The sequence below is a fragment of the Myotis nattereri genome (genome assembly GCF_964212035.1).
Source record: "Myotis nattereri genome assembly, chromosome: 18".
Classification (NCBI taxonomy): Eukaryota; Metazoa; Chordata; class Mammalia; order Chiroptera; family Vespertilionidae; genus Myotis; species Myotis nattereri.
Genome location: NC_138093.1, coordinates 19,958,977 through 19,971,278, shown reverse-complemented (window position 1 = coordinate 19,971,278; position 12,302 = coordinate 19,958,977). Strand labels below are relative to the sequence as shown.

General features: G+C 39.3%; 1 protein-coding gene across 1 annotated transcript in view; it reads left to right on the top strand.

Annotated features, from left to right (window-relative positions):
- Positions 1-11,864, top strand: part of COP1 (COP1 E3 ubiquitin ligase) — a gene marked incomplete at its 5' end in the record, with an annotated part of 104,172 nt that extends 92,308 nt beyond the window's left edge. Inside the window, 2 exons of the mRNA XM_081113215.1 lie at positions 9,692-9,736; positions 11,520-11,864. Of these exons, the coding sequence (XP_080969341.1) occupies positions 9,692-9,736; positions 11,520-11,537 (63 nt within the window). The 3' untranslated portion in view covers positions 11,538-11,864. The remainder of the gene's footprint in view (positions 1-9,691; positions 9,737-11,519) is intronic.
- Positions 11,865-12,302: the final 438 nt, after the last annotated feature.

Sequence of the window (12,302 nt, the reverse complement as noted above, 5' to 3'; positions counted from 1 at the left end):
CTAATTGTACTTCATTAGTGTGATCCCAGTTATATTCCTCGCTTCTACTTTAAGAGCAAAAAATATCAACACCAGCAGCTACTTAGTTTTTTAGGAGTTAGAATTATGTTAAAATTTAAGGCTACTTAACTGGAGAATCTACTTTATGCGTTTAATCAATTTTAGAAGATCATAACTGTAGTGACTAGAATGATATAGTGGTAGTCATAGTTGCAACAACTGTAAAGAAATTGGTATTTTAATGATAAAGAAATGGGTATTTTAATAAGAATAACTGCCACGTATTTTTTGAGTGTCTATAATATGCCTGTTCCTTTTTGGTTAGATACTTTACTGTGTTTTCTTTGAGTTTTTATAAAAATTCTATAAAGAACCTAAGATTATTTATTTTATAGTTGAAGAAATTGAGTCTCTAAGAAGGTTAAGAAATACTATGACAGACCCCAAATGCAGGTCCAGGTCTCCCTGTCTTACATTCATTGCAGTTTCTACTGTTACATGGTATAACTAAAATAGTACAAGAGTCTTGAAACAGCTTTGCTCAGAGTATTCTGGAGGAATTGTGCAAATAGCACTAGTAACTAGATATTCACAGTTCCATACTCAGAGGCCCTCTTTAAGACAGTCTTTTTCCCATCAGATGTGCCTTGCAAGCACATGGTACTCCAGCTTTATTCAGGAGATTATCCGAAAGCCTAGAGTTATTGTCCTGTGAAGGAAAGTAGGTGTCTGGAGGTAATATTTGAGTGCTGTGTGGTAAGGGAAATTAAGTTGATTAGGTTCTTGATGAGAAGGGAGAAGACTTTGGAAAGCATTGGGAATGAAGGAAGGGTGGTGAATGTATGGAATGTTTTTGTGTATCTCAGTCCTCCTTCCCTTGTACAATGTTTTTTACAACCTTTTCTCCCTGAGTAAAGATCACTTTGAGTTTGTATGTTGTGTGTCTTTTTAATGGTTCTCAAATCCTGTTTATTTTCCATAACTTGTTTGAATGCATTAAAGTGTATTTAAATGAGAATCTGATGCAGTCAGGAAATTGATATAGAAAAGACTGGATAGCAAAAGGCTTCTTAGTAATGAAGCACACCAAAATGGGACCTGCAGGTACCAACCGTGTGGACAAATGAAAAATGCCTTTGTCTGCAGATTGCAGTGATCCTACATAAACATGGAGGTCTCTGTCTGGCTTAGCACAGCTGGCTAAGTTTGATCGTTCCCCTCCATACAAGCTGAGAAACCTGCACTCTAGGTACTGCTCTCTTTGCCATTTGTTAATATCTGCTGATTACATGTACTGGGTTTTTAAAATTTTTTAAATTTTTTATTGAACTTATTGGGATGACATTGGTAATATATATATCTCAGGTGTACAATTCTATAATACTAGAGGCTCGGTGCATGAAATTTGTGCACTGGGGGTGGGGGTGGGGGGTCCCTCAGCCCGGCCTGCGCCCTCACACAGTTCGGGACCCCTCACTCCTTACCGCTCGGCTCGCTGCTCTTTGTGCTGCCGTGGAGGCAGGAGAGGCTCCCACCACCGCCACTGCACTCGCCAGCCATGAGCCCAGCTTCTAGTTGAGCGGTGTTCCCCCTGTAAGAGTGCACTGACCACCAGGGGGCAGCTCCTGCATTGAGTGTCTCGTCAGTGCGCATCATAGTGACCAGTTGTTCCACCGTAACAGTCGCTTAGGCTTTTATTATATCGATGGAACTACCTGACACTCGATGTGCCCCCCTGAGGGCCCTGATTGTGAGAGGGCACAGGCCAGGCCTAGGGACCCCACTGGTGCACAATCAGGGCCAGCCAGGGAGGGAACGTGGGAGGGCTCCAGGGTATGTCTGGCCTGTCTTGCTCAGTTCCAATCAGCCGGACCCCAGCAGCAAGCTAACCTACTGGTTGGAGCATCTGCCCCTGGTGGTCAGTGCACATCATAGCGACTGGTCGACCAGTCAACTGTCTGCTCCCTGGTGGTCAGTGCATGTCATAGCAAGCAGTTGAACAGCCTTAGCATATCATTAGCATATTACACTTTGATTGGTTGAACGGACAACTGGACACAGCATATTAGGCTTTTATTATATAGGCTGTCATCTGTGTCATATTATGAGTTTACCACCCAAAGTCAGGTCTCCTTCCTGTTACCATTTATCCCCCCCACTTTATCCTCTTCTTCCTTCCCCGACAGTATACTGGATTATTAACTCGTTAAGTGCCATGTCAGTCACCAGTGACTGACACTATACTTTTCGTTTGGACCTCATTGGTCTCCAGCCGCCAGCATATCGGTGAAATCGGATATTGTGGGCCAAACAGAAAGGAAACAAAACAGGCTTGGCGCGTAACATGTTAATAGACCACCAAGTAAGGTTACCTCTGCGTCCATCTTAACTGGTTTGTGAGTAATCTTAGGGTTTTTGAAAATAGAGATTGTTTGTTTCAGGAAACTAAAGACAAAAAGCGGAATGAAAATAGAAATATTATTTTTCTGAGGGACCACATTGGTTTAGTCCAGAATTATCAGTAAAGGTCAAACAGTAGTTTAGATGTGAAGGAACTTATCAGAGTTGGCTTTCATTAAGTTTTTCTCATTAAGAATTGATTTGTCATTAAGAAAGTCCTTTTTCCAAAATATAATTTATGTATTCTTATACTTGTACCCAAATTTCCAAAATGACCACTTCCAGGAGGAAAAGTTGGCTATTAATGATTAACTTCTTAGTACTAAATTTAAAATTTAGTTTTTCATGGAGTATGTTCTGCTGTAGGTGTAGGATGGAGAGGGAGTGGCAATGGCATTTCTAATGCACTGACATGTTACATACAGCACCAGGGTGTGCTAATAAGCAAGCCACAGCTGGGAATCTACACTAATAAAAGAGAAACATGGTAATTGGCGTACGACCGCTACCCTTTTCCTTGGCTAATCAGCGAGATATGCAAATTAACTGTCAGCCAAGATGGCGGCCGGCAGCCAGGCAGCTTGAAACTAACATGAGGCCTGGTTGCCTCAGTGACAGAGGATCGTTGGGAGGAAACCAACGTTCCCGCCTGCGGCTGCAGGTCTCTGAGCGGGCAGTTTAAGAAACATTGTAACAAATACCGCCAGACTTCAGCCAGCAGATTCGCAACATTGTAAGCAAAGGCCAGAAACCTACTTTCAGCCATGGAAGCCTAAGAGCTGGAGCCAAGCCTCAAGGTAAAGCTGGCCCAGAATAAAAAATAAAAAAAAAAGAAAAAAAAGGAGCGGTTGGGAACTTCAGTCACTCCCAGCCTGAAAACAGCCCTCAGCCCCTCACCCAGACTGGCCAGGCACCCCAGTGGGGACCCCCACCCTGATCCAGGACACCCTTCAGGGCAAACCAGCCGGCCCCACCCATGCACCAGGCCTCTACCCTATATAGTAAAAGGGTAATATGCCTCCCGGCACCGGGATCAGCGTGACGGGGCAGCGCCCAAACCCCCTGATCGCCCTGCGGTTCTGTGTGTGACAGGGGGCGGGGCCCCAACCCCCTGAGCAGCCCTGCTCTGTGCCTGATAGGGGGGAGCTCCCCAACTCCCCCCCGCCCCCCCCCCCCCCCCCACGGGCCCTGCTCTGTGTGTGATAGGGTAGAGCCATAACCTCCCCATCGGCCCTGCCCTGAGTGTGACAGGGGACGGTGCCCCAACTGCCCAATTGGCCCTACCCTAAGCGTGACTGAGGGTGGCATCACAACCTCCCAATCTGCCCTGCTCTGTGCATGACGGGGCGGTGCCCCAACTCCCCAATCGGCCCTGCTCTGAGCCCGACCAGGGGCTGCACCTAGGGATTGGGCCTGCCCTCTGCCACCCGGGAGCAGGCCTAAGCCAGCAGGTCGTTATCTCCCGAGGGGTCCCAGACTGCGAGAGGGCACAGGCTGGGCTGAGGGACCCCCCCCCCTCCCCCCAGGTGCACAAATTTTTGTGCACCGGGCCTCTAGTTTATTTATAACTGATTGTGTGAGAATCCTGTTTGTGGTTTTGAAAACCCTGTATCTTTTACTCTGAGCAGTTATTGCATCAGACAGTTGTTGAATAACTAGTCTTATTTCTCTAGGCTCTTTAGAAGCCCTTAGTCTATTTTAATCTTCATTTTAATGAACCATTTTCTACATACTTGTATTATTTTTGCTCTGTTTCTTTGTATGATAAATTCAAATGTAGATTCAAGACCCTTCACTAAAATGACCTCCAGCTCAAAATTATGAACACAGGGCAACAGACTGCTTTATGACTGAACCTATCTCAACATATGTGTCCAATATACTGGAGAGGTTTTGTCACTGCTCGTTACCACTTTCTAGAACAGTAATTCTCAACTTTGGCTGCATATTAGAATCACCTGGGAATCTTTTTAAAATCCTGATTTCTGGGCCCCATCATCCGGAAATTCTGTTACTTTGTGACTAATGTTGTGGCCTCACCCCGTAACAAAGAAACAGAATTTCCGGAGGATGAGGCCCAGAAATCAGGATTTTAAAAAGATTCCCAGGTGATTCTAATGTGCAGCCAAGGTTGAGAACCACTGTTCTAGAATGCCTCAACCAAGTCCTAGAAATGTCCCTGGTTCTTTTTATTTTTTGTCAACTCTTTTTTTAAGTTAATTAATAATTTTTATTGTTATATGTAGTAAACATTGTCCCTGTGTTTTTAAATCCTTTTCAATGCCTGACTTTTTTAGTCTACTTGTTGCCATGTTCTTCCATGCAACTACATGTGTCTTCATCCTTTCTTGCAATGTCATATCCCTTACAATTTTCTTCTGCATAAAATTCAGTACATCTAGTAGATGACAGTAGGCTTCTACTCAAACCAGATATATGAAGATAGGAATCAAGTGACCCCTTGATATCAAATCAAAGCTGATTATCTTAATTAAAGGTGTGCTTCTTTGAATATAAAGGCAAGTGAGTATTTTTGTATACTGTACCAACACCTTAAGTTACACATCTTTCTTTGCTGTTTGAAGCTCAGACTTTGATCCTCATTGTATAAATTTTAAATCCCATTAGAAGATGGATGTTTACTATCTCTTTACTGTTACTAGTATATTTAAAAATTGGATGGAACTGTAACTACTTCTGTGGTCAAGGATATGCTAAAGTCAGGGACAATCAGATATGTAATGGCATAACTGTACTAGTTTTTATGACTGGTGACTGTGTCTGAAATATTTTTAATATCCATCCCTAAAAGAAGCTTATAGTATGTATTCCCTAATTGCGAAAACAAGTTCCTTTGGATACCTAATAGAATGATTATGTCTTAACAGAAAAATTTTAAGTTGGGTGCAGGGAGGAAATAGGACAATCTATGCTACTTTGCTGTACAAATTCAAGCTGCCCTACAGATACCCTGAACTTACATCTCTGTGTCCTATGATGTGCTTGGATTCCTCTGTGCTCTATTTGGATTCTCCTTTTTTTGCTATGTGATTCAGAAATTGCCTCCAAGCAGAAAGCCAGGGCAGTTATAGGACTCAACCTCATTTGTTTCCCTTCTCATAAGAATCACAGTCTTGCACTGCTTGTTGTCCAATATTGTCTTACGTATGTTAATTTTTTTTAGCTGATAAGAGAGCACATTTGTTCTAGTTATTCTGCCATGGCCAGAAATGGGAGTTATTTGGGATTTCTTTTAACATATTTAAATCTGTAACAAAATTAGTTCACATTTAAAATCAATTATATCTATATCTAGGAATAAGTTCTCTAATTGCAAAGTAGTGAATAATTGTTATTTCTCAACTTGCTTAAGATTTTAATATATTAGCTATGCTGGCACTTTTATAGGCAAGCTAGCATTGTATCAGTGTGAGTATAGTATTACTTTATAAGCAAGGTGGTTTTTGTGCATGTGTCTTCTATTTTTATAAAACATTTGCTGTTAATTTTTCCATTATCTTACCTTAATCTCTTTATATTAAGAAGAAAATATTAGGTGCAATATTAGCATAACCTTGAGGAGAGTTCATAATAAAAATGTCAGTTTCCAAGCAAGAGGGAGAAAATGAGAATTATTGGCTAGGGTGTTTATTTCACTTAGCAAGTGAAAACAACTCATTAAACAAGAAGTTGTTTACATTTGGGCTCTAGCAGACTACAGCTGCAGCTAAGAGCGACCAGTCATTCAAAATGCAAACAAAAATCACTTGAAACCTACAGTAATAACCTTATACTTAATCACTTTCATACCTCTATGCTTAAGTAAAATACCAGGTTTTATTGTATTGTATTGTATTGTATTGTATTGTATTGTATTGTATTGTATTGTATTGGTTTTATGGCCAACTTTTAGCAACCTTTTGTTTTTTTGTGGAATATATTGGGTTGACATTGGTTAATAAAATTACATAGGGTTCAGGGATACGATTTTATAATGCATCATCTGTATATAGTATTGTGTTTTCACCACCCAATTCAAGTCTCCTTCCTTCACCATTTATAATAACCTGGTTTTATTTTTCTGTTGCATGCAAAAATTTATTTTTCTGTTGCATGCAAAAATTAATTTATCGTCAGCCAATACCTGGTTATCTGAAAGACAGTTTTATCCTAAATCTCTTTTTTATAAGTTCATGGTTTTTTCAGGAAGGGGGTATACTGAGATGTAAACTTTTTTTTTCATTGTTTGTTAATATGAACAGTTTTGAGTGTTTCTAAGAATTCCTAGGACAACTCTCTGTCACCTATATGTTAGTCCCAAAAGACAGTTCCAACTGGGCCCTTTCTTCCTGTGTTATCTTATTTGTAAATAAGATATTTATCTGTCTCCACAGGAAAATATGTTTAGTGTTAACCCTCTGGTAGCATCTGATATGGCATCACTTGTTAATGCCACAATAGTTCTGAGGTTACAAAAGACATTGTTTGTTCCTGTTGAATAGTTATCAGATGTCTTCCTACTTAGGTTTAGTGTAGTAATTATAAAGACTTCAGACTCCTTATGTGGTGATGTATTATTTAATTGAGCCTAACCTTTCATACTGTATGATAATATACTACACTTTTCCAAGATTTTCTTCTACTGAGAATTAGAAGTTTGAATTATGTAATTTATAATCTCTAAAACTGGCAGAGAGGGTGCACCTTCATCTCTACCAGGTTGCACTGCCTTCCTTCTTTGTATTAAATGGTGACTAGAGCCTGGTTGGTGTGGCTCAGTGGTTGAGCATCAACCTATGAATCAGGAGGTCACGTTTCAATTCCCAGTCAGGGCACAAGCCAGAATTTTGGACTCGATCCCCATTAGGGGTCATGCAGGAGACAGCTGATCAATGACTTTCTCTCTCTCTCTCTCATATCATTGATGTTTCTATCTGCCCCTCACTGAAATCATTTTTTTTTTAAGGGGACTAGAATTAAAATGGCAGAAAGAGATAGAGCTTTGGTCATAAAATTTTCACCTTCCCATCATTGTATGTTCCCACAGCAGAGCGAGCAGCTTTGGGTGACTGCAGTGTCTGATGTGGCCGGGGCTTTCTTGGAGACTGGAGTTTTTGCTCAAACAGAAACTAGATCAGTCAGTGCTATTTGTGGCTTCATATCTGGAAGGTGTTCACAGAAGGATCATGTCTGGGTCCAAAGTGGATATTGAAAGTAATTCTAATAGTGAAAACTGTATTGCTCATGTTACTATTTTCAAGATTACATGTGCTGATTTAAGGGAAAACCTCACCTAGGGAAATACTGGGTGAGGGGAGGAAAAAGTTTTCTTTAACCTTCTTAGCATCCCTGACCAGGTCTGAAAATTAAATGTCAGTGACTTATTAACAGGAGAAGAGCTTTATTTAAGCTTTATGTGACACAGGAACCTTCACAAGGAAATGAAGACCCAAAGAAACAAGCCTGAGTAATTGGTGCTAAGTTTGAGGAAGAGGGGCAATCCTGTAGAAATGTGGTAGGTTACAGAGCATGGAGGAAACAGCAAGTTCTGTTTGTTTGGATTCTTTTTGGCATCCCTTTGTCTTTGGAGGTAAAGGTGTTGCTTTCTTCTGTGTATAGGGTGGGCACTTCTCACCTGAGGACTTTATGGGTTGCGGGGGGGGGGGGGGGGGGGCGGGAAGGGTGTCAGAGTGACCTTCCTGCTTCTGTTGTTTTCTCAGATTCCTTTAACTTAAAGTATATAATATGCCAAGGTGCCATATTTTGAGGGGTTTTTTTTGGTCCCCAACCCCCCTATCAGGAGTTCCCATGTCCACCCAAGCAAAAACATGTCTTTTATTCCTTCTTGATATAATTAGGACCATGGATTTTATCGCCACCAACTACAACCAAAGAATGTTCTGATACTATAATTTTGAGGGGTTGTGGAAAAAATTATTTCCTATCACACCAGTAGCAAAAACATGAGCATTTTCCAAAAGTAACTTTACTAGGAATCAAAGGAAAGTAAAAAAAATAGAAACGAACAAGTTTATAGAGCACAGATGCCTGACTTTTGCAGATATAGATCAAGAGTTTTCTTTCTTATCTTCATCACTTTGTCATGAAGCCTGTAGAATATACAAGCAGACCCTATTCTTCATTGAGGTTTTGACTACATTACCTGTTTCTCATAGCTGTTGTTTGGACTTGGTCGTTCCATCAGCCATGTGGCCTCTGTGGCATTTTGAGTCTGTCTGCCTCCTTTTAGCTGCCTGCTCTGAAAAGCAAAAATACTTTATACACTTCCAGGCTCCAGACTCTTCACTTCCAACAGGAGACATGTCCCAACTCTTCTTACTTAATGCGTTTCCTTAAGTAAATGGACAGTCTTGTCCGTTTCGTTCCTACTCTTCCTACTTGCCAGAGAAATGATTTTTTCCTAAAGTTTAGAATATAAAAAATACATTACCACATACATCCTATTTCAAGTAATCACCAAAGTTATAAAAAGTGCATATACTGAGTGATAGAATAATTAAAAAGAAAGACAGCCTTCCTTTTCCCAGATGAATATTCACACTTGTTTGTTTTCCTAGTACTGAATAGCTGTCCATATTCCTAATACTGAATAGCTGTCCATGTTCTTGTATGACAAGACTCTACTGTAGCATTTACATCAATTACTGGTATTTTATGGGAGAAAATGAATGAAGGGGGAGTTTTCTATGGAAAGGATTATGCTCTTTGTTTTTCTCAAGTTTTATTGGTGTTTTCTTCCAGTCATTATTTCTTTTAGCTTTCCTTCTACTAGTAATCTGTTCTTTTATTTTTCTTTACATTTGAAAGTTTCCTACTCTGCTTCCAACTTTATTATTTTTACTAAAACTTAATTCTCAAAATAAGGAATTTTTTTAAAAAAATATATTTTATTGATTTTCTACAGAGAGGAAGGGAGAGAGATAGAGAATTAGAAACATCGATGAGAGAGAAACATTGATCAGCTGCCTCCTGCACATCCCCCACTGGGGATGTGCCCGCAACCCACGTACATGCCCTTGACCGGAATCGAACCTGCGACCCTTCAGTCCGCAGGCCGACGCTCTATCCACTGAGCCAAACCGGCTTTGGCAAAAATAAGGAATTTTGTGTTTAAAATTTTTAGTTAAAATCATGTTAAAGTTGGTTCCCCACTTTAGATTCTGTTAGTTTCTTGGGGTGAAGGGAAGAAAGAAGAACGAAGAGGAATCTATTCTCTTGGACTGTCCTCCAGAAAATCCTCTATACTTTAAAAGTTCTTATTCTTTTCTAGGAGTCCAATGTGCTGATTGCTGCTAACAGTCAGGGTACAATTAAGGTAAGCTATTTATTTTATACATCTCCATTTTAAATTCAGTTTCATTTTTAGACTGTAATGGAATATAACTGTAACATGGAAATACAGAGTTGTACTAGCCTTAGAGGTATTTCCAAATCATGGGTCTATGTCTACTTGGAAATGGTTTTGATTGAAGGGGAAAAGAATAAGTAGCTTGCAACTATGGAGAAGATGATAGTACTTGTTATAGGTTATATGAATGCTCAGTGGATTGATGAGTGGTCAGATTGAAAAACAGGCAATGGCTGTTAAGCATTTGCTGTGGGCCAAACGCTGTTCAGCTTTTCTATGCCAGTCCAAAGACCCTTAGGGCATTCTAAGATAGAGCTGGAGATGCTTAGACATTCACCAGATTTAAAAATATCTTACTCTTCTTCATGTCCTCTTCCCTGACAAGTGGGTTTTACTTCAGTTGCCAAGGAAAGAAAAGGTATTTTAGTGTTCTGTTGAAAATTGATCGATCATGTGATCTTGCCATTAGTTTGATCCAAAACTTAAATGTCTCTGGGCACACAAGTTTCCGTGTCAAATTCATACATAGTTTTCCACCTGCTTTTCTTTGTAGTTAGGAGCTTACGGAAATAAAAATTGTATCTAATTACACCATTGGATATTTAGCACTTGGGGCACAGTACATTGGACAAATAAATGGAATCTCTGTTTTAAGTGGTTCTCTGTAGTCTCTCAGTCTCCCTTTCTCTTATTCTCATGACAAGCCATTTATTGAAAAAGCTGCACCTTATCCTTCTGTGAGTTTGGCCTTTGAGGCAATTAGAATTGCTAAAGTAGCTACAGAAGCTCAAAGTTATGCACTTATAGAATCTTAGTGACAAATCTAAGATTTTGTTCAACAGCATTGACCTCTTATGTTAAGTAGCCTGCTTGCTAACCAAAAGACAAAAACCATTATGGAAGCACAGGTATAAGTCAAGCCTTAGCACTAACAGGAGGGGGAATCGTTGCTCCTTTAATTCTTTGCCACCTAGAATTGCACTCTCCATTTTACATTCTTTTTGACAGTGGCTTGTAATTTTTCTCATGTTCTATGTTCTTTCTTAGCCATTTCTTCTATTCTTTTTATAACTGATCATTGCTTCTTGTCATTTTTAATTTTAGCAATATCTCACTTTTCTTGTATGAGAAGACTCTACTGTAATAACTAGCAAAATATTTTGACACCAGATGATAAACTAGAAAATATGTGAAATAATAGGCAAAGGCAAAATATTAGGTCCTGTATACCTTGATACTGCAAACTCTTTATCAGTGGGAGAAATAAATAGCTTAAAATCCTAAACAGCAATACTTAAACTTTTCTTAAGAATATGGAAAGACACCAAAAGTAGTTTACAGTTGTGTCCACTTTTGATTACAATAATTAATAAATAAAAATACAAGAATAAGCATAGAGTATATTCTTGTATTATTACTTAATAATTTAGTATTTTCAAAAGTGGATACAACTATGAACCTACTCTTGCCACACCCTGTATACATTCCAAAAATGTTATATCCATGCTATGCATCAGCCAGTTTCTTTCTAGTTAACTCTGGAGATAACTAATCTCAGAGCATTGATCCAGTTGTTGAATTGAAAGCAAGAAAGGATTAATGACTAATTCCTTCAAATTCTTTGGCATTTTAGCCGTGAGCGAAAGTTTTCCTGAATTAGTTCACCATTTACAATATAGTAAAGATGCATTAAACTCTTTGTATGTTCTTAAACTTTTTATTAAACTGATCCTTTTCTCCCCCTAATTAGGTGCTGGAGTTGGTATGAAAGGTTTACTCAAGTTAATTTGTACATGGTCCTGCTGAAGTATATCTGCAGCCAACAGTGAATGAAGATAGAGACTATCACGACAAGTCTCTCCCCGACATCATTATGGGTTTTGAATTTGTTTTAAGTATTTTTTCCTTTTACTTTTTCCCCTCCTTTATGCCCCTTGGGACATTGGGAATGCCCAGTGAACTCTGCACCATCAATGTAACTCTGTGGACTTTGCTGCTGTTGATGGTGTAGTTATCTAATTTTTGTGATAGGGAAACAAATTCTTTTAAATAAAAGTAAATAACAAAAAGTAATAAAAGTTTATTGAGCCATGGTTGAGCTGGGAAAGTTTGTATCAGTTGTGGCAAGAGACAGTAATCTCAAGACAGCACACATGAGCTATAGAATAATGTACCAGTGAGTAGTTTTTAAGGCCCATATTTCCCCACCTCTTTGAAATTATGCATGTCAACGTAAATATAAAAGTATGTGGGTTCCTTTCAGTGAATTTAATGTTTACAGTAGATGGAAATATTAATAACTTTACCATACAAATTCCTTTCTTCATTCTCTGACCAGATTTCTCTCGTCAGCAAGTACTATACTCCTCAGTCCCTCTACTTCTGACCAAAGATCTAAAATTTTGACTCGTTAAGACCACATTCACACAGAAAGGGAATGTCAGTCTGTGACATATCTCTGCCTTTGAAGTGTCACACATACTAGTATATGTCATAAGCTCTAAATGCAGGCAAACCAATTTATTTCACACAA